This window comes from Nyctereutes procyonoides, unplaced genomic scaffold, assembly GCF_905146905.1.
Source record: "Nyctereutes procyonoides isolate TBG_1078 unplaced genomic scaffold, NYPRO_anot_genome, whole genome shotgun sequence".
NCBI classification, from domain to species: domain Eukaryota; kingdom Metazoa; phylum Chordata; class Mammalia; order Carnivora; family Canidae; genus Nyctereutes; species Nyctereutes procyonoides.
Genome location: NW_026575021.1, coordinates 17,420,285 through 17,443,610, shown reverse-complemented (window position 1 = coordinate 17,443,610; position 23,326 = coordinate 17,420,285). Strand labels below are relative to the sequence as shown.

The following is a 23,326-nucleotide window of genomic DNA, read 5'->3' as shown; positions in this document are numbered from 1 at the left end:
CACCCTGGCGTCCCAGTTCTGAGAACTTTAAAGCTAAACACACTGCGCTTGACAAGACAAGAATTTTTAATTTATCAACTGATGGTAGATTCCAATAAGACCTTAAATATGATTGGGCAAATAGACAAAGGCCAAGATACGTTAAAGTATATTCATTTCCTGCTTTGTGCAAACATGATTTTTAAAAAGATGCACAGACTTTCTCATGACGATATTCTCTAAATCATCATTAACTGAAAATGGCATTGGATCTGCTAAACAACAAAATTCAACTGAATAAATTTGAAGATCTGATTGGCTTCATTAAATGATTAATGAATTAGGTAGAATTCCATCTAACAGGTAGAGGGGAGCTCCACTGAGCCAAGCAACAAAAAAGGTTCTAACAAAAAAAAAAAAAATATATATATATATATATATATACATATATATATATATATGTATATATATATATATATATATATATATATGTATATATATATATATATATATATATAATTTACTTATTTTAGAGAAAGGAAGAGAGCCTTCAACATGCAAGGGCACACAGGGAGAGAAGCAGCAGGGGGAGGGAGTGGGAGAGAATCCCAGGTACACTGTCCTGAGTGCAGAACCCAACTCGGAGCTCAGACTCACAACCCTGAGATCTTGACCTGAGCCAGCTGAACAGAAGAATCCAAAGTTCCATCTACTGAGCCACCCAGGTGCCCCCAACAAAAAAGGTTGTTAAAGGTAGAGAGGCGGCATTTTAAAAATAAATAAATAAAAGGAAGGAAGAGAAAGGAAGGACTATATTAGCAAGGAATGCATTGTTAAGACAAAGCAGTCCTCCTAAGGAAAGTGGAAGGGGTCTATCAGTAAATTTCCTAGTATTGACCAGGAGATTCCATTTTGAATGGCTAAAGTTTGCAATCTTTGAGGAGTACAATTGAAATTGCAGTTAGATAAGGTAGTAAGTCTTGGTTAACTGACTTGGGGCTTTAATCCAAGGGATGTCTTGTAGGGGTTTTCTAAATTTCTTTTGTTTCTTTCATGCTTTTTGTTTTATAGATCTTTCAAGGTTGCATAGTTCCATTCCCCAAAAGTAATAAAGCAAAAAGTTTATACCTCTGTTAACAAATTTATTACATTACTTGCTCCCCATCCCTTCCAAATAAACAAGCTAGAAAAATAGATTATACTTCCTTATTGACTTGTAACTAATAAATACCCCTTTGAGAATCTTCCTCCTTTCATTCTTCAACAGGGAAAGGGAAAGCAATAAAAATTAATCTCCAGATTGCGGTGCATAAAGAACATTATAATGCTGAATCCACCCAGGTCTGAAATCAAAAGTGCCTACTGAGAGCTTACAAACTTTTTATATTTTTTTCCTTTTATCCACTGGAAAGTTTCATAAAAAAGAAACTATATCTAAAGAGAATTTTTTTTTCGCTTTAAGCAAAACAAAAACTGAAGTATCTACAATTAAACCACACATACATGCAGATTGTCAAGAAGTCTAAGTAGAGGCAGAATAAAATCTATTTAATTTCCTTGAAATACGGACTACGATGGTTTGTACTTCTCTTATTAAGGATGATAGTAGTCATAAGACTGAAAGTCAATCTCGGACGTTTATTTTAATGTTGGGTTGCAGATGAAATTATTATATTCGTGAGGTCTCACAATTAATTACCATATTAATAAATTTTCAGAATGAGGGATGCCTGGGGGCTCAGTGGTTGAACATCTGCCTTCCGCCCAGGGCGTGATCCGGGGTCCTGGGATCAAGTCCCACATCTCCCACATCCCACTTCCCCGTGGGGAGCCTGCTTCTCCCTCTGCCTATGTCTCTGCCTCTCTCTCTGTCTCTCATGAATAAATAAGATATTTTAAAAGAAGATTATCCCTGAAATAGTTGACTTTATGCTTATATTGGTTATCTTGATGAAACTGTAGGAGCCAAGGGCAGGCTGTCCCAAAAGGTGCCACTTTGGCACATTGATTAGTTTAAGTAAAAACTACTTAGGAAACAGCTTATGTAAGGACATTCAGTTTCCCCTCTGTCCCCCTGAAAGCAGAGGAAAAAAATCTCCCGTGAAAGGTAGTCACCCTGCATCAGGAAGTGAAGACATATCCTCATCACCAGAGATGGGAAACTAGGGGCAGAGAAGCCTGTATACACCTCTTCAACTTCATCAAGTAATGCTATTTTCGAAAGGGTTGTACAGACTTAGTCCACCTACAATCAATCTCTGAATGTTCCTCTTCCTCCCCCTACGGGCCAACACTTGCATTCGGCCGACTTTTTGAATTGTTGACTAATGCAAAATGATTATCTTCCTGTCGTTTTATATGCCTTTCCCTCATCACAAATGAGATCGAATATCTTTTTGCATGATTATAAGTGTATTTGACCCTATGTGAAGTGTTTTTTGCTCATTTGTTCTATTTTGCTATTTCATAAAAGTCTTTAAAAACATGTTTTGTGTACTCCTGCTCTTCTTTAGGAGTGTCTTAGCTCTTCATTCAAATATATCTTAGAATCAACTTGTCAGTATGGGAATACTGAGTGCAAGAGCATTGGATTTATAAATCATTTCAGGTAGGAGTAGTTGATGCATCTTTAAAATAGCAACTCTTGGGACACCTGGATGGCTCAGTGGTTGAGTGTCTGCCTTTAGTTCAGGTTGTGATCCCTGATCCTGGGATCAAGTCCCAAATTGGGCTCTCCGCGGGGAGTCTGTTTGTGTCTCTGCTTCTCTCTGTGTCTCTCATGAATAAATAAAATATTTTTAAAAAACTGAAAATAAATAAAATAGGAAATCTTCCATATTGGACCTTGAGAGAGTTCATAAATTGAGATCTTTAAATAACATTTAAACTTCTTGAACATTATGGGCAGCCCCGGTGGCCCAGTGGTTTAGTGCCGCCTTCAGCCCAGGGTGTAATCCTGGAGACCTGGGATCTAGGCCCGTAGGCCTCCCTGCATGGAGCCTGCTTCTCCCTGTGTCTGTGCCATTCTCTCTCTCTGTGTCTCTCATGAATAAATAAATAAAATTTTTTTAAAAATAAATATAAGTAAACTTCTTGAACATTATACGTTAAGCTTATTTCTAGGGACTTTTGCATTTTGATGCTAATTACTGTAAGTGGTGTCGTGTCGATCAAATTGCATTTCCTGATTTTTTTAATTCTGTATCCAACAGTCTCCTAATTATGTATTTTTTAATTATTTTGAATCTTTCACATAGACAATTATACCATCTGCTCTTAATGGCAGGTTTTTTTTTTTCCATTCTTTATAAATTTTTATGTTTTTTTTTTTCTAGTCTTACTGCATTGGCTAAAATTTTCAGCACAAGCTTGAATAGAAGTGATGATAGCAGGTACTTTGTTCTCAACAAACCCCTTATACTTTTCACCACTAAGTATACTCCTTATCACAGACGTTTTTTAGCTTTCTAAGTTCAAGGAAGTCACCTGCTATTAATCATTTCTAAAGAGTTTCTTTTTTTTTAAACCAGAAGTGAACGTTGAATATATTATGTTTAAATCCTGGAATTTCCACACTGAGTTCAAACTATGGTGAGACGGTCATGTCTGAACTTAATGAACTCCTGGACTCTGGAGATGCAAATAGAGCCCTTTGGTCTGTGAACAGCAGTGGAGACTTCAGAACGAATTTAAATGGAACTTCAGTAGAACATGTTCACTTCACAGAACACGTTCCTTGTGATTTAGACAACACAACCTCTCCCTATGCCATAATAAATGAGATTTTAGTGAGATTCTGAGAGCAGAACAAACATAATAGGCCCAAAAAAAGACTGCCTAGCAATACACAAAAGGAAATCCTCTGGTGGCAGCTTGGGACATCTACGTGTAAATTATCAAACCTAACACAAAACCTTGTGCATAGAGCTACATGTACTATATATATTACATACACAGTAATAAGTGCTTTCTGATTGGCTTATTGCTGAATGGATTCTACCTTATATTTTAGCTGACATTATTCATAGTCAATGGTAGAAAATTGTGGTAGTACATACAGAACACTGTATCCTAAATACATGGTTGGTGCAATGTCTGAGACAAATTTATTTTGAAATATGTTTATTTTGTAGTTTTTAAAAATAAATAACATTAAATCATTTTAGAATTTTAAGTAAAACATTTTTTAAAAAGAAGTACTCTCATTTTTAGTAACCCAAATGTTCTCCTTTCAGAGTTACATTGAAAGATGGAAAATTGGGATGCCTGGGTGGCTCAGTGGTTTAGCGCCTGCCTTTGGCCCAGAGTGTGATCCTGGAGTCCTGGGATTGAGTCCCACATCGGGCTCCCTGCACGGATCCTGCTTCTCCCTCTGCCTGTGTCTCTACCCCTCTCTCTCTCTCTATGTCTCTCATGAATAAATAAACAAATAATTAAAAAAAAAAGAAAGACGGAAAATGAATTTGCTTTATTCCTGAGGATGTATTATTAAAAAGACTGAAGACAGGTATACTACATGCCAAATGTCCTGAGGCAAAGATTTTTCTTCTTAAGTAGACTGATATTTAAATAAAGGCTCTGCTATAGATTTTAGTGAATTCTGACTATACTTTTTATGTAATGTGGCAAGTCCTGTTATAATTATGCCCACTAAACATGTAAGTGATTAAAATGGTCATAAATTATCTTATGCAGATCAAAGCATAGGTATTTTAGCTATGAGGAATTTTGAGCAAAATTTCCCTCCCCCCCCCACCTTAGGAGGAAGTCCTTTAAAGAAGGGAGTCCAACTTCAAGCACAGTTGACAAATCACTGGGTAGAACTAGGAAAATAAGGAAAGCCTCAGGGTTGAACTGTTAAGTATGCATTTGGGAGGTACAGGGGTAGTCAGCAGAGAAGTGTATGAGAACACCACTAAAAAAGGTGCCAGCTGCCACCCTGGGACATCAGCTGAGCTCCTCCAGCAGGTGCTTCTGGAGGAAGATCTGAGTGATACATCTCCATGGTCATCAGACAACAAGCATCAGATTTAGGAATCCCACCAAATCATATGCAGGACAAACAAAAATAATTCTACAACTTAGCACTTCATGGCAAAACATTAGAACATGGAGGACAAAGAGAAGATCTTATAATCAACACGTGTAATCTTCTGTGGATCAATGCTCCAGGGAAGAGGTATAGACAGACCAGTTCATCCAGTCTCTGGAGAGTATGTAACACAACCACCCAACTGCTAAGTTCATTATAAAACTGGAGGGATCTGGATCTAGGTTTTGTTTGTAAAATAAATGCAACTATTGTGGCTTCTTAGACCTCATTTTCTTTTTCTTTTTTTTTTTTTAAAGCTTTTTTTTAATTTTTATTTATTTATGATAGTCACACAGAGAGAGAGAGAGAGAGAGAGAGGCAGAGACACAGGCAGAGGGAGAAGCAGGCTCCATGCACCGGGAGCCCGACGTGGGACTCGATCCCAGGTCTCCAGGATTGCGCCCTGGGCCAAAGGCAGGCGCCAAACCGCTGCACCACCCAGGGATCCTGGACCTCATTTTCTATTTAATGAATGGTAGTATACAATAGAAAACTAATCATCAAACTCTTGTGTTAGTCACAAAATCCATTTTGAGACGGTTTCTATATTTTCTGGAAGACTAGAGTAGAAGCAAGGACTAGTAGGCTGTTGGTTGAATTATTTGACTAAGTTTAGCTTACTTGCTTTTGTGGCCAAATTCTGTATAACTGACACTGTTTCTAACATTCTCCTCAGGATTTTTCTATTTAGGCTCAAGTGAACATTCCCTCTGTAATTTTCTAAACACATTGAGAAATATTAAGTTTGTATCACCCTTGGCAGTGGTCTTTTTGTATAGTGCTGTAGGGAGGTTGTATAGAAATAATAGTTTAAAGATTTATTTATTTGAGTGAGAGAGAGAAAGACAGAGAGCATGGCAGGGGAAGGAGCAGAGGGAGAGAGTCCTCAAGCAGACTCTGGACTGAGCCTGGAGCCTGATTCAGGGCTCAATGTGGGGCTTGATCCTAAGACCCTGAAATCATGACCTGAGCCCAAGTCCAGAGTCGGACACTTAACCGACTGAGCTGCCCAGGCACCTCCAGGATGTTACTGTGAAGTTTAAATGTAAGTCCTGGTGCAGGCACGCTTAATTCACAGATCAGACCCTTAGTGCTATGTGACCTTGAACAAATTACTAAGCTGCTTCAATTTCTATTTTCTCATTTCATCCCGATGGAACTCTTATGTTCCCATTATATCACATCACTTCTTGGTTCTCTGAAAAAACCATTTTCTGTTTGGGCTCAGGGTCTTACAGATGCTGTTCCCTGTCACTAGCACATCTTTCACTTCCACACCTCCTAGCCATTTTATCTGGTTTATTTTTAACTCATTCTTCAGCTCTTAGTTGATAAATTACCTCCGGGAGGTTTTTTCTGACCCTCTAAGTATTAATTAGCTAATGAAGTGTTGTTATAATTACAATCACTTCATTTTTGCCCTGATTTGCTAGTGCAAGGAAATGAGGCCAAGAGAAGTCAACTGACTTGCCCAAGGTTATAAAGCCTGTCAAGGGCAGAGCCAAGGAATGATGCCAGGATTGTTATATTCCTTTTCTGTCATTACTTCTGCCTCAGTTATGGCCAGCTCCACCCTGACTGCACCCAGCCTCTTGGAATGCTGAGCCTTCCCTCCACAAAGAGACCCTCTGTGTGTTTCTGGGTGAGGTTCATTTCTTCTCCATGACATGGTAAGTCATCAGGCGTCTCAAACATCCTGACTGCTACCGCTTGCCAGCTCTATGAGCCTTCCCTCACTGGGTCATCAAATGCTTTGATCTTAATCTGGATTGATGCCTATCTCCTGTAGTTTCTCCTTGCTGCCAGTGTTAACATGTCACTGCTGCAATTTAGTTACCTCTCCCCAGAGTTCACATGGGGAGCCCACTGCTCCTGTGTTGTTCCATTTTACTTTATAAACAATTCACTTAGCTGCTTAACCCAGGGATGTAGGTTTCATCACAGGCTGACCCTCTCTCTCTGTTGTGCATCCAAATGGTCTCTGGATCCTGTAACTTCTATCCTGTTAACAAATCTCACAGATAATTCCTCCTCTCAATTTCCTGTGAAATTGCCTGAATTATGCCTCTTATCAGCTTTCACTGCATCATGGATGTAGCTTCCTAGCAAGTCCCACAGACCCCTGGTTATCCCTTCCAATTAATCTTACTCATTGCAAAGCCATTGTTCTAATGAGCAGATCTTAAAAGGTCATTCTTCTCCTTGAGATTCTTCAATGGCTGCCTATCACCTGCAGCCAAAATTGCTGAGTTTAGGTTGAGTACTACTTTGCTCCCGCTGCCAAAACAAAGGGGCTGAGGACAACAGAAATTTGTTTTTCTCATAGCTCAGGAGGCTAGAAGCCCAAGATCAAGGTGTCCTCAGGGTTTTCTTCTGAAGCCTCTCTCCTTGGCTTGCCGATGGTCATAATTTCCCCGTGTGTTCAAGTGGTCTTCCCCTGTACACGTGTCTGTCCTTAATCTCCTTTTTTTATGAGACCACAAGTCATCGTGGATTAGGCCCACCCCCAATGACCCTATTTTAACCTTATTTCTTTTTAAAATAGCCTATCTCCAAATAAGGTCCCATTCTGAGGTACTGACACCACCTCAGCCTATAAATTTTAGGGGGCAAAATAACAAGTGGCTTACTCTTTTGATTTTCTATAAAAATTGTTATTTATACTCATGATATGCCTTAAAATACACAAATATACAGTAGTTGGCCCAAAAACTAGCCCAATCTTCCTTGAACCTTTCAAAATTTAATATTCCTCTGGCAGAAAGAGATCTAAATTCCAAACTGCTTTTATAATCATTCCATAATTACTTAACTCAACATGCTATTAATCATTCAGAAGCTAAAGTTTACACCATTGAGTAGGTAAACTGGCTATATTTATTTGTTGAAGAAAAATTATATGTGTGTTACAAAAATTCAATGGGTAAAAAGGGTTATACAGTAGAAAACAAACAAAAACAAAAAATCCCCACAATCAACCCCAAATCTCTCCTTCCTATTACAGATCTTTGTTTCTCCTTCTGAGAGCCTATTAGGATTACTAATTTTTTAATATTCTTAAAATGTATTTATTCATGAGACACACAGAGATAAAGAGAGGCAGAGACACAGACAGAGGGAGAAGCAGGCTCCATGCAGGGAGCCGGACATGAGACTCGATCCCAGGTCTCCAGGATCATGCCCTGGGCTGAAGGCAGTGCTAAACCACTGAGCCACCCGGGCTGCCTGATTACTAATTTTCTATGTGTAGATATCCTTGAAAAAATAGTTCAGGGGACGCCTGGATGGCTCTCCGGTTGAGTGTCTGCTTTCCTCTCAGGGTGTGATCCTGGGATTCAGGGGTTGAGTCCCACATCGGGCTCCCTGAGGGGAGCCTGCTTCTCCTTCTGCCTATACCTCTGCCTCTCTCTCTCTGTTTCTCATGAATAAATAAATAAAATCTTTAAAAAAGAAAAAATAGTGTACACCAGCATACATGTTTGCGTGTGTGCATGTAGATATGCATACACACACACACACACACACACTTCTTTTATGATACACATTGGGAAATACCATGCATACTGTTCTGCACCTTGCTTGCTTTGTGTACAAACACGTTTTGGTGAATGGTGAATTTCAGTGAATATTTTCAAGTATTTCCCTACAGGTAGAGAGACATGAGACATAGTGTTTTATTGTTGGAATGCATCATTATTTACTTAAAAAGTTTTATATTGATAAAATTGTGGAGCTTCTAGGCTTTTGCTCTCATTACCCTCTCATTAATTTCCCCTGTCTAATTGCATTATCTGGTCCTGAAAAGAAAAGGTAATGCATGTAACAGTATCAGGAATATAATAAGTTTCCAATAAATATTAGTAAATACTACTTATTTTAAATATAATTGTTGACATTCACATTAACTCTCTTCCCTTTATTCCTCTCATCAGCTAAAATCTACATACAACTCTTTGTGCCAAGTGGATTTTAATAAAAGTACAGGTAATTCCACAAATGGTTCAAGACTTATGCTTACTGTCCATTTCATTGTCCTTTCCACCTAAACATAAGCAAGTTATTGTGATGTGGTAAGCTGAGTTGCAATGTAGGTACAGTTTCTTTTTTCCTTGGAAGTGTACAATAGTATAGTATGTAAATTGTTTTTTTAAATGTTCATCTGAGACTTTTTACTGTTCATATATTACATTTTCTTCCCCTCTGACAACTTAAGTGGAGATTATTTGGCCATCCCTTTCCAGTTGTGATGACTCAAGTAGATGTTCCTAAATAGGGGAGGTAGAGCCACCAGAGAAATAGGACAATTTTATGTGACTACTAAATATTAATAACATTTTAACTTTTCTAGTTGAGTACTATTTAAAGCACTTCAAAGGAACATAACCAATTAATTATGAACATTTTACATTATGAATAAGTATTTAATTTATACTTATTTTTTTAAGTATTTTATTTATTCAGTTGACAGAGACAGAGAGGAGTGAGCACAAGCAGGGTAGCGGCAGGGAGAGGGAGAGGGAGAAGCAGGCTCTCCACTGAGCAGGGAGCCTGATTCAGAGCTAGATTACCAGACCCTGGGATCATGACCTGAGCCGAAAGCAGATGCTTCACTGATTGAGCCACCCAGAAGCCCCTATACTTCATTTTCATGGCCAGATATCAAAGCGTGCTTAAATTCTAACATTTTGATTCATGTGATTACAATCAAGTAAAAATAATGTATAAATGAAATCTCTGGGGGCAATATGCCCAAATGTTGACAGCCTTCCTATTATGACAATAGTGCCTTCTACTGATTCTTCTTCTCCTCTTCTTCTGTCATTCAGTTTTTCTGTAACTTTCACATTTTCTATAATGATCATGTATAATTTTTGTAACCAAGAATAGAAGCTTTATTTTAAAAGAATTCCAAGGTTATGGTGAAAGTCAACAGAGTCCACTATTTAAATACACTGATGAAACAAGCTTCATCTCTTTTACAAGCAACATTTTTATTTTCTGTTTTATGGCCATAAAAAGCTTTTAGCAAATTTTATTACTAAATTCTTACAAGTCTACTGAAAATTTTTCATACCTATTATTCTTTTCTGTGCGTTTACATGCATAAATGATGCACTTTTTAAATCATTCCCAAGCTTTTGAGTTCATGAGTTATGGGTGCCCTCTAGAGGCCAAAATAATTACAGAAAATCAGATGCACAGTACTCCGAAGAGGGGCTTAAGAAGGTGCCTTTGTGGCTCAGTGGTTGAGCTTCCTTCCACCTTTAGCTCAGAGTGTGATCCCAGGGTCCTGGGATTGAGTCCCACATCGGGCTCCCTGCATAGAGCCTGCTTCTCCCTCTGTCTATGTCTCTGCCTTTCTGCATTTCTCAAGAATAAATAAAATCTTTAAAAAAGGGGGGGCGGGGCTTCTCCGTGAGAGAGGGATGTGGATTACATCTAAAGAAAACCAACAAATGTTTTTATCAATTTTGATTCAGCATAATTTACATATAAAACATTCTTTTTTAAATGTGTAATTTGATATGTTTTCACAATGTATAGACCATGATCAAAATACAGAACATTTCCATCAACCTCAAAAGTTCTTTTGTACCCCTTCCATTCAGTCCCAGACAGTAGCACAATATGAAATAGAAATGGTGAGAAAAGACATCCTTGCCTTGTTCTTAATCTTAGGAGTCTTTCATCATGAAGTATAACCTACGTGGTGGGTTATTCCTGGATGTCCTTTAACAGCTTGATGAATACCCCTCTACTTCTAGTTTTATGAGAGTTCCTTTTATCATGAATAAATATCTAATTCTATCAAATACTTTTTCTACATCTATTGAGAACATCATTGTTTTTTCTTCTTTAATTTGTTGCTATGGCAAATTACATTGATTTTTTTTTGTCTTTTTTTTTTAAAGATTTATTTATTTATTCATTCAGAGAGACCGAGAGAGAGGCAGAGACACAGGCAGAGGGAGAAGCTGGCCCCATGCAGGAAGCCCGATGCAGGACTCTATCCCGGGTCTCCAGGATCACACCCCGGGCTGCAGGCGGCGCTAAACCGCTGGGCCACTGGGGCTGCCCACATTGATTGTTTTTTTAATGTTGAACCAGACTTACATTTCCAGAATAAGCCCCTCTTAAACATGATACATTACATATATTTATACATATTGCTATTAAATTTGCTATTGTTTTAAATATTCTTGTTACTCTGTAGTTGACCTTTCTTGTAATGTTTTGATATCAGGGCAACAGTGGCCTCATATGGTGAGTTGCGAAGTGTTCCTTCTTCTGTTGTCTGAGAAATTTACATAGAGTTATTATTGCTCTCTTAAATGTTTGAGAGAATTGGCCAATGAAGTCCCCTGGCCGAAGTTCCTTTGTCAGATGGTTATTAATTACTAATTTGTTTTTTAAATCTATATGGAGCTATTAAATTTTTAAATTTCTTTTTGGGTCAGTTTTAGATGATTTGTGTTTTTAAATAAACTTGTCTATTTTATTTCAATAGTCACATAGACTGTATTATTTTTTTATATTATTACTTTATTAATATTTTAATGTCTTCAGTAGCTTTAGTGATATTTCCTCTTTCATTCATTATCATAACAACTTGTGAGCTTGTGAGGGAGTTAATTTTGCCCTAACTACATTCTACTAAATTAGCCTTCCACAGTTTTATGAACACTTACAGAAGACAGAGACAAAGAAACTTGTTACAGCAAAAGTAGTTGCCAAAAATGACCAGTCCAGAAGGGAAATGAAGGAATAATTCCATTTATAATAGCACCAAAAGTTCATATGAAATTGATAGTAATAAACCTAACCAAGGAGGACTTGTATATTGAAAACTACTAAACGCTGCTGAAAGAAATTAGAGACACAAATTAAACAGAAAGACATCCTGTGTTCATGGATTGGAGGACTTAATATTTCTAAGATGCCAATATACCCAAAGCAGTTTACATTACTAGATTTAATGCAATGCCTATCAAAGTCCTAAATTTTTGCAGAAATAGAAAAACCCATCCCCGAATTCGTATAGAGTCTTAAGGGACCCTGAATAGTCAAATAATGTTGAAAAGAAATAAAAGGGGGGGATCCCTGGGTGGCTCAGTGGTTTAGTGCCTGCCTTTGACCCTGGGCACGATCCTGGAGTTCCAGGATCGAGGCCCTGGTCGGGCTCCCGGCATGGAGCCTGCTTCTCCCTCTCCTGTGTCTCTGCTTCTCTCTCTCTCTCCCTCTATGTCTATCATAAATAAATAAATCTTAAAAAAAAAGAAAAAAATTGGAGGTCTCACACTTTCTGATTTCAAAACTTATTACATGGCGTATTGCTAAGTTGGATTTGAGTATATTGTTTTATATCCTACTACTGTGCTAAATTGTTGAGAAACCTGCTGTTCTTTTCTACTTCCTCTGTACTTACAGTGTTTTTTCTCCATCTGGCTGCTTAATTTATTTTATTTTATTTTATTATGTCACTGGTTTTGAGCAATTTGATTATATGGTTTGGTATAGTTTTCTTCATGTTTCCTCTGCTTTGGGTTCACTGAGCTTCTTATCTGTGGGTTTATACTTTTCACCAAATTTGGAAAATATTTTACCATTACTTCTTTGAAAAGATTTTTCTATTTTGTGGTATATTTTTTTATTGGAGTTCAATCTGGCAACATATAGTATGACACCAGTGCTCATCCTGTCAGTGCCCCCCTCGGTGCCCATCACCCAGTCATCCCAACCCCCCTCCCACCTCCTCTTCCACTACCCCTTGTTCATTTCCCAGAGTTAGAAGTCTCTCATGTTCTGTCTCCATCTCTGATTTTTCCCACTCATTTTCTCTTCTTTCCCCTTTATCTCTTTCGCTATTTTTTATATTCCCCAAATGAATGAAATCATATAATGTTTGTACTTCTCTGATTGACTTACTTCACTCAGCATAATACCCTCCAGTTCTATCCACGTTGAAGCAAATGGTGGGTATTCGTCATTTCTAATGGCTGAGGAATATTCCATTGTGTACATAAACCCCATCTTCTTTATCCATCATCTTTCGGTGGACACCGAGGCTCCTTCCACAGTTTGGCTATTGTGGACATTGCTGCTAGAAACATTGGGGTCCAGGTGTCTCGGCATTTCATTGCATCTGTATCTTTGGGGTAAATCTCCAGTAGTGAATTGTTGGGTCGTAGGACAGTTCTATTTTTAACTCTTTGAGGAACCTCCACACAGTTTTCCAGAGTGGCTGCACCAGTTCACATTCCCACCAACAGTGCAAGAGGGTTCCCCTTTCTCCACATCCTCTCCAACATTTGCTGTTTCCTGCCTTGTTAATTTTCCCCATTCCCACTGGTGTGAGGTGGTATCTCACTGTGGTTTTGATTTGTATTTCCGTGATGATAAGTGATGCGGAGCATTTTCTCATGTACTTGTTGGCCATGTCTATGTCTTCTTCCTCTGTGAAATTTCTGTGCATGTCTTTTGCCCATTTCATGATTGGATTGTTGTTTCTTTGCTGTTGAATGTAATAAGTTTTTTATAGATCTCAGATACTAGCCCTTTATCTGATACGTCATTTGCAAATATCTCCTCCCATTCTGTAGGTTGTCTTTTAGTTTTGTTGACTGTATCCTTTGCTGTGCAAAAGCTTTTTATCTTGATGAAGTCCCAATAGTTCATTTTTGCTTTTGTTTCCCTTTCTTTCATAGATGTATCTTGCAAGAAGTTGCTGTGGCCAAGTTCAAAAAGGGTGTTGCCTGTGTTCTCCTCTAGGATTTTGATGGAATCTTGTCTCACATTTAGATCTTTCATCCATTTTGAGTTTATCTTTGTGTCTGGTGCAAGAGAGTGGTCTAGTTTCATTCTTCTGCATGTGGATGTCCAATTTTCCCAGCACCATTTATTGAAGAGATTGTCTTTCTTCCAATGGATAGTCTTTCCTCCTTTATCGAATATTAGTTGACCATAAAGTTCAGGGTCCACTTCTGGATTCTCTATTCTGTTCCATTGATCTATGTGTCTGTTTTTGTGCCAGGACCACACTGTCTTGATGATCACAGCTTTGTAGGAAAACTTGAAATATGGCATTGTGATGTCCCCAGCTCTGGTTTTCTTTTTCAATATTCCCATGGCTATTTAGGGTCTTTTCTGATTCCACACAAATCTTAAGATGATTTGTTCCAACTCTCTAAAGAAAGCCCATGGTATTTTGATAGGGATTGCATTGAATGTGTAAATTGCCCTGGGTAGCATTGACATTTTCACAATATTAATTTTTCCAACCCATGAGCATGGAATATTTTTCCATCTCTTTGTGTCTTCCTCAATTTCTTTCAGAAGTGTTCTGTAGTTTTTAGGGTATAGATCCTTTACCTCTTTGGCTAGGTTTATTCCTAGGTACCTTATGCTTCTGGGTGCAATTGTAAATGGGATTGACTCCTTAACTTCTCTTTCTTCAGTACATTGTTAGTGTATAGAAATGCCACCGATTTCTGGGCATTGATTTTGTATCCTGCCACAGTGCCAAATTGCTGTATAAGTTCTACCAATCTTGGGGTGGAGTCTTTGGGTGTTCTATGTATAGTATTATGTCATCTGCAAAGAGGGAGAGTTTGACTTCTTCTTTACCAATTTTAATGCCATTTATTTCTTTTTGTTGCCTGATTGCTGAGGCTAGGACTTCTAGTCCTATGTTGAATAGCAGTGGTGAGAGTGGACATCTCTGTTGTGTTCCTGATCTTAGGGGAAAGGCTCCCAGTGTTTCCCCATTGAGAATGATATTTGCGGGGATCCCTGGGTGGCGCAGCAGTTTGGCGCCTGCCTTTGGCCCAGGGCGCGATCCTGGAGACCCAGGATCGAATCCCACATTGGGCTCCTGGTGCATGGAGCCTGCTTCTCCCTCTGCCTGTGTCTCTGCCTCTGTCTCTCTCTCTCTCTCTTTGACTATCATAAATAAATAAATAAATAAATAAATAAATAAATAAATAAATAAATAAATTTAAAAAAAAAGAGAGAATGATATTTGCTGTGGGCTTTTTGTGGATGGCTTTTAAGATGCTGAGGAATGTTTCCTCTATGCCTACACTCTGAAGAGTTTTGATCAGGAATGGATGCTGTATTTTGTCAAATGCTTTCTTTGCATCTATTGAGAGGATCATATGGCTCTTGTTTTCTCTCTTGTTAATGTGATCTATCACTTTGATTGTTTTATGAGTGTTGAACCAGCCTTGCATCCCAGGGATAAATCCCACTTGGTCATGGTGAATAATCTTCTTAATGTATTGTTGGATCTTATTGGCTAGTATCTTGTTGAGAGTTTTGCATCTGTGTTCATCAGGGATATTGGTCTATAATTCTCCTTTTCGGTGGAGTCTTTGGTTTTGGAATTAAGGTGATGTTGGCCTCATAAAACGAATTTGGAAGTATTCTGTCCCTTTCTATCTTTTGGAACAGCTTTAGTAGAATAGGTATCGTTTCTTCTTTAAACGTTTTATAGAATTCCCCTAGGAAGCCATCTGGCCCTGGACTTTTGTCTTGGGAGGTTTTTTGATGACTGCTTCAATTTCCTCCCTGGTTATTGGCCTGTTCAGGTTTTCTATTTCTTCCTGTCCCAGTTTTGGTAGTTTGTGGTTTTCCAGAAATGCATCCATTTCTAGATTGACTAATTTATTGGTGTATAGCTGCTCATAATATGTTTTTAAAATCATCTTTATTTCGATGTGGGACTTGACCCCGGGATCCCAGGACCACGCCTCGGCCAAAGGCAGGCGCCAAACCCCTGAGTCACCCAGGGATCCCTTCCTCGTGGTCTTTTAATTGTTTTTCTCTTTTTTCCTCAGCTTCCTTCCTTGCCATCAACTTGTCTTCTATGTCACTCACTCTTCCTTCTACCTCATTGACCCTCATCATTAGGACCTTCAGTTTGGATTGCATCGCATTTCACTGATTTTTTAATTTTGCCTGATCAGATCTAAATTCTGCAGTCATGAAGTCTCTTGATTCCTTTATGCTTTTTTCCAGAGCCACCAGTAGCTTTATAATTGTGGCTCTGAATTGGTTTTCTGACATTGAATTGTAATCCAAATTTTGTAACTCTGTGGCAGAGAGTACTGTTTTGAATTCTTTCTTTTGTGGTGAGTTCTTCTTTGTAGTCATTTTGCTCAGTGCAGAGTGGCTGTATGAACGGGCTGAGTCAAGAATATCAACCATGACCTAAGTAAATTTCACCCTAGATGATTCTGCCCAGGTCAGAGACCAGAAATTGAAAACAAAGATCAGAATGAAACAAAAAAGGACCACTAAAGTGTAAACCATATTTTAAAACAAAGTAGTAAAAAATAAAATGCCAGGAATCCCAAAGAAGGAGAGGAAAAAAAAAAAAAGAAAAATGAAAAAAAGGGGAAGAAAATAAAGGGAGGGGTACTGGGAGATGGTGGTGGTTATGAAGTTTAGTGGAGGGAGAATTATTCTACCTGAGGGGTTCTAAATGGTGATCCTCTTGTTTCTAAGTATATTAAGTTCTCTATGTTAGAAAATGCTTAGTCCCAAATTTATATAAACCTGAAACACTTGTAGAAGGCCCCAACATTGACCACCAAAAACATAAATGAGATAAAAGAGGGGACTGAATGGGAATGAGGAATCTCACAGAATACCAACATGGTATTCCACTTGGTTCTGGGTGCGTGCTGGTCATGTTTTAGAAGGTATTAACTTCTGCCATTGGAGAATAAAATGAGGCAGAGAACACAAAAAAACACAAAACAAACAAACAAAAAACCCGTATCTTATATATCTCCCCAAATTAAGTTGAGTATGTTGAAGGGAATCTAGAAGTGGAAAAATTATCTAGGACTTGTAATTGTAGAAATATGAAAGTCAAAAAGGAAGAATCTTAAAAACGAAGAGGTACATTTTTTAAAGAAGTTTTATCTCTACTTCACACTTTACATGGTAATAATTAATTAGGGATTTAAATGTGAAAGTCAAAACTATAAAAGCTCTAGAGTAAATTAGTAAGACTACATCTCTATAATCTGGAAATATGAAAGGATTGCTGGAACATTAAACTCTGGCCACAAAAGAATAGATTGGTAAATCTATTTGTTACACATGCAAGTGACAAAAAAGTACTGACATTGAAAATATAAGTAATTCCTATATCAATAAAAAATATACCCTTTGAGGAAGAAAGTTAAAATGGCTAATAAGTAAATAGATGTCTCACACATTAGTGGTCAAGAAAATGTAAATTAATACCTCAATGAATATTATTTGTTGCAAACTAAACTGCCTCAAATTTGAAAGACTGATAATACAAAACTTTGCTAAGGTTGTGACTCAATCACTTATTCACTGCCATTTGGGACTGAAAATTCCCAAGTTAACAATAAGATATTTTTCACTAATTTTTACATTAAATTTTTTTAAATGGTGGTATATATACATAACAAAATTCACCATCTTATCCATTTTTTTTAAAGATTTTATTTATTTATTCATGAGAGGCACAGAGAGAAGACCGACGCTTAACCGATTGAGTCACCCAGGCACCTTCATAAATTAATTTTCAAGAAATCACTGAACACCCACTCTTTGCCCAATGCTATGCTAGGTATAACGGGTGTTAGGTTTTCTTTTAATGACCGGCGGAGAAAATTAAATAGACAGTAGAGCCAGGTGGTAAGTTGGAGAGCGCTTTAATGGGGAGCGCTCCTGGGCGAGGTTTCGTGACTCGGAGAGGAGGCCCAAGTCAGCGAAACCGCAGGGGGCGGCTTATAAAGAGTTTTCGGAGGGAAGATGCGGGCAGGGCGGCATTCCGACTAAGGCAAGGGTTACAGGTCTTTGTAAACCAAGTTGGGTAGGGCAGCCAGGTGGCGTTGGCGGGAAGATGGGGGTGGGGCGGCAAGGCGCGTAATTGGGAGGTTGCTGGCCTCGGGTCGGCCATTCTGAGGTCCCCAACCTCACCAGCCCAACAACGGGGATGTAAAAGAAGTGGACTATGTGGTACTTGACTCCATGAAGGGCATGTCTTCCTCCATCCCACATAGAGCAGAGAATACTGCCTACTTTGCTAGACTGATAACTACTCCTGGGCTGCAATCCCTTCTGTAGGATAATCACTCCTGGCTGCTAATCAGACTACACAACTGCCAGGGACAAATCTATAGCAAGATGAAATTAGGGCAACTGGTTCCTTGCAATGAGGGAGATTGCACTGCAGAGTCCAGAAGTGTCTCATCAATTAGAGCTAAAAGGTTATTATCAGATTTGGGGAAGGGCAAAGGTGAGGTGGAATTTAAATAAAGCTATATTTTGGTAGGCTCAAAGCAGAAAAGAGCTGTGTGTAGAGATCAATATTAGGTTGGACTGTAAAGTGGACCCAGGGGCCTATTCCGTGGAATTGATAAAGTTAAGATAGATGCTGAATATGTTCAGAAAGCCTTTATTAGAGGCTTTTGAGGTAAAATGGAAATAAAGGCTGCTTCTTTTAAATTCACTTAGATCATGCAAACTAGGAAGAACAGGGTGTTTCATTCTTCTTGATATGACTTTAAACAGTAAGTTTTCTGACACTTACGATATTTTAGAGAACAAGGATTCTAAGTAAGAAAGCGGTGGTCAAAGGGATTGTGATGACACTTCGCAGCTGCAGCCTGTGGTAGAAATGTTGTTTCCTTGGGATCCCTGAGTGGCGCAGACGTTTGGCGCCTGCCTTTGGCCCAGGGCGCGATCCTGGAGACCCGGGATCGAATCCCACGTCGGGCTCCCGGTGCGTGGAGCCCGCTTCTCCCTCTGCCTGTGTCTCTGCCTCTCTCTCTCTCTGTGTGTGTGACTATCATAAACAAATAAAAATTTAAAAAAAGAAATATTGTTTCCTTTACCTTTGCAGCTGGTTTTATCTCTTATCTGTCTGTTATTTGTCAAAAAAAAAAAAAACCCACAAAAAAACAAAAAACAAACAAACAAACAAAAACAAGACAATGGGTCCTAAATGAAGTTGCTTAGGTTAAGGCCTCACTTCACCAAACTGAGAATTAGTGTAGGGGCCAAGGGCAGACCGCCCCAAGGTAAGCCACTTTGGCATGGCCATTATTTTGAGTCGAAAACAACCCAAACCCAGCAGATTCAGAAAAAACTTCTTACTCCCCCCCCCCCCTCAACTGCGGGCCTTACTGGGAAGTGAGCTATTAATAGAGCTGCCTCTTTACCTAAGAAACCGATTTGCATAGCAGGTCACCTTTGTTCTCCAAAAGCCTCCCTCCCTTTGTACCCTCAGACTCCCACCCCTCTCCTTAGCTCCTACAAGCATCCTGCTTCACACTCTCACACTTGGCTTGGACTCCCTGCACGTGTTATCAAGTCTGATTTTCTCCTGTTAATGTCTCATGTCAGCTCGGTTCCAGTCTAGCCAGAAGGACCTTCCCAATTCTTCCTCCCCGTGAGTCTCACTTGTCCCAGACAGAATCTTAAACCACCAACCTGCAATCACCGGATCAAGCACCAGGCAGGTACCTGCTGCGCGAGGAGACCCCGCCGTCCCCTAAAGGTAGGTGACTTGGCAGTGACAGACTCACTTCCTCACTCTGCGGCTCGTCTGACCTTCTTGTCCCCGCCCCGAGGCCCCGCAGCCTTTCCTCCTGCTCAGCTCCCGTGAACGCCCTCAGCCTGCTGGACTGATGCTGCCTGACTCAAACTGCTTTTGTTGTTGTTGTTGTTGTCGTTCAAAGAAACCCTTTAATATCCAAAAATATGCCTCAGTCGACCTCTTCGCATACCCCAGCGGGGCAAACGGCCGGTCTGATTCTTACTTTTCCAGAGGGAGCTGATGTTTTGCTCCCTCCTTAGTTGTCGATTCACCACTGTGCTGGTCCCTAAACTGTGCCGTTCACTTGGTCGTCGACTCTGCAAAACGACACACGTCGATCGACCTTTCCTTCCTTCCAAAATGGAGGCAAGGGGGAGCCGCAGGAACCCTAAGGCTCACGCCGTCTCCGGCTGGTCCCCCTCCTCCCTCCACACGCTCCCTCCTGTCTCCCTCCGGCCCCAGGTGTCGCGAGACGGATGCCCGGCGACACCCTCCGGGCTCTCAACCAGTTCCAGAGCCTTGGAGGCGGTAGGACAGGGCCCCGGCTAGAGAAACAGGAGCCACGCTGCTTGGGCTGATTAGCCTAGACGCTTTACCCGCGTCCTGGCTCCAGGAAGGTCCGCGGTGTATGCGGGGGACAGTCGCACCGCCAGCCGCGGGTCCCGGGGCCGCGCCCCCGTCCGCCATACTGCGCTCGGCCTGCGGCTTAGGTCCTGGCCCCGCCCCCGGCGTCCCCTCGGCCCCGCCCCCCCGGCGTCCTCTCGGCCCCGCCCCCCCGGCGTCCCCCTCGGCCCCGCCCCCCCGGCGTCCCCCTCGGCCCCGCCCCCCGGCGTCCCCCTCGGCCCCGCGTCCCCTCGCCCCCCCCCGGCTTCCCCTCGGCCCCGTCCCCCCGGCGTCCCCCTCGGCCCCGCCCCCGGCGTCCCCCTCGGCCTCGCCCCCCGGCGTCCCCCTCGGCCCCGTCCCCACAGCCTCCTCCCCTCGGCCCCGTCCCCCCGGCGTCCCCCTCGGCCCCGCCCCCGGCGTCCCCCTCGGCCTCGCCCCCCGGCGTCCCCCTCGGCCCCGTCCCCACAGCCTCCTCCCCTCGCCCGCCCCCGCGTCCCCGGCCCCCCCCAGCCCCGAGCATGGCGCCCCGAGCTGCAGGGACCGCTCCCGGGCCGGCCGTGTGGGGGCGGAGCCGGGGCGCAGCTGCGAGGCCAGCGGCGGCGGGAGGTGGAGCCTCCGTCCGGAAGCCGGCGACTCGCTGTCATGGCGGTGCCGGCCCGCGGCGTGTCCTTGGTCGGCGGCCGCCTGAGGCGCGCGCGGGCGCTGGGTGGGGGCCCCGCGCTGCCCCTGGGGGCGTCGGGAGCCGCCGGGCGCGTGTCCCGGGGCCTTCGGAGCAGCGGCGTGAGGTAGGGCGCCCGGGACGCTCCTGTGCTCGCTGCGGGTGCTCCCCTGCCGGAGCGGGGCCGCGGGCCGCGGGCCGCGGGCGCGGGCGGGGGGCGGGGGCTCGGGGCTCGGGGCTCGGGGCTGGGCCGCGCGGGCAGCTCGCGTCGGCCTCCTCCGGGGGCAGCGTGGACGTGGCGGCTTCGGGCAGTGGCGCCAGGAGGCTCCGGGGACTGGCCTAGGAAGACGCCTGAGGCCCCCAGGGCAGACCTGACTCCGTTTGGGTGACCGTCGCGTCTCGTGAGCCGAGGAGCGCGCGTTGTGCACGTGGTCTTGCCGGCGTCGGCGTTCCCCAATTCCGCGGTCGGTCGCTCCGAGGCCCTTTCCAGCTCTAAGACGTGCAGCGACCCACGGCTCAGACGTCGATCTTGATTTCTTGGTCTTTTTCTGTACGGCACTTGCCGAGCCTCTCTAGTCGGGGAGTGACGTCATCGGTCTTGGAATCGTGGCGTCCGCCTCCTTGGGCCGTGTCGCTGGCGGCGGCGTCGCACGTTCAGAAAAACGTGCTGCGGTTTTAGCCCTGCAAAGCCCTGCGGCACGGGGCGCCCCCGGACTCCTCGCTCTTCCGCCCTCTGTTTGCTGGAGTCACAAACTCAAATCTAAAGAATCTTTTTTTATTTTTTTATTTATTCATGATAGTCACACCCAGAGAGAGAGAGGGGCAGAGACACAGGCAGAGGGAGAAGCAGGCTCCATGCACCGGGAGCCCGATGTGGGACTCGATCCCGGGTCTCCAGGATCGCGCCCCGGGCCACAGGCAGGCGCCAAACCGCTGCGCCACCCAGGGATCCCACAAACTCAAATCCAAGAATCTAAAAATGATATTCTTGACCCAGAGCCACTGAGATTCCGTTTTCAGACACTCGGGGCTTCCCGTTACACGTGTTCACTGCAGTTCTACGAGCTCAGAGGTTGTGTCTTTTTCATCCTTTTTTTTTTTTTTTTTTTTTTTTTTTAATTTCATCCTTTTGTATCACCAGTGAGCAGCACAGTACCCGGAAGAAAGTACTAATCAGTAATGTAGAAACATAGCGACTGCTTAAGTTAAATGGATCAGCTCTCGTTTTACACATATATTCTCAGTCCTGAGGGACTGAAATTTTAAAAATATGTATTTCCAATAGGGTTTCCTTTAGATGTAATTTCTATTGATTAGGTCTTCTACAAGGATATGAGAATGTAACTGGTTATGAGTTCTGCTGATGGAAGCCGTCTGGTGTCTGAAAAAATTCCAATTAGTTTGGATACCTAGCAAAAGCAGATTCTGTGGGATTCTGGTTGAATTGCAGATTTTTTTAAAAAATTGATTTTATTTATTTACGATAGACACACAGAGAGAGAGGCAGAGACACAGGCAGAGGGAGAAGCAGGCTCCATGCAGGGAGCCCGATGTGGGACTCGATCCCGGGTCTCCAGGATCAGGCCCTGGGCTAAAGGCAGGCGCCAAACCGGTGAGCCACCCGGGGATCCCCTGAATTGCAGAGTTAAAGATAGTACGTACTATAGTCTCTCTAGATAATTATTTTTAAAATTTCAGTTGTTTTAGGACTTCTTTCCAGAGTGAGGATAGCCTTTTCCAGATTGTGTAAAGTCGATGAATTTCCCTTTGTCAGCTTGATGTGAAGAACTCCTCACCCCATCCTTTCCATGTACATTGAATGGGAGTCACAGCAGTCATAACCCAAACACTTCCTGGTAGCCACTTGCTTCGTACATACATGCACAAGCAAAGGGATAATTCAGATCTTTTAAATTGTATTTAATGATCTCTTTATAATTTAAGATAGTTGAGTTCAACAATTTTGGAAAGCTGTTCTTAATATAGAGAAGTATTATTTTAAACCCAGCAGCTTTCAACCCCCAGATGATACAGGTCATAATTACAAAAATAAATTATTATTATTATCATTTTAATTTTATTTATTCATGAGAGACACAGAGAGAGGCAGAGGAAGAAGCAGGCTCAGTGCAGGGAGCCTGGTGCAGGGAGCCCGATGTGGGACTGGATCCCGGGTCTCCAGGATCATGCCCCGGGCTGAAGGTGGCGCTAAACCGCTGAGCCACCAGAGCTGCCCACAAAAATAAATTATTATTTAGCTTTTATTTTCTTAAGGCAGCACTAATCAAGTTAGGATAGGGTGGTGTTTTTGACATCCTCTTGTCACTGAATACCATATATGAAGGTGAAGTTAGCTGTCAGGTTGAGAAACACCTGTGGACTGTTGGGTCTCGGGTGGGGAGGAATTTGG

General features: G+C 42.0%; 1 protein-coding gene across 4 annotated transcripts in view; it reads left to right on the top strand.

Annotated features, from left to right (window-relative positions):
- The first annotated feature begins 20,831 nt into the window (after positions 1 to 20,831).
- The window catches only part of MTHFD2L (methylenetetrahydrofolate dehydrogenase (NADP+ dependent) 2 like), a 122,051-nt gene continuing 119,556 nt past the window's right edge, over positions 20,832 to 23,326 (top strand). For 2 of the 4 annotated variants that reach the window (XM_055340493.1, XM_055340527.1), the window contains exon 1: positions 20,838 to 21,043. In XM_055340493.1, the coding sequence (XP_055196468.1) occupies positions 20,901 to 21,043 (143 nt within the window). In that variant the 5' untranslated portion in view covers positions 20,838 to 20,900. Of the gene's footprint in view, positions 21,044 to 23,326 lie in introns of all 4 variants that reach the window. The other 2 variants (XM_055340537.1, XM_055340519.1) reach the window with 2 other exon arrangements.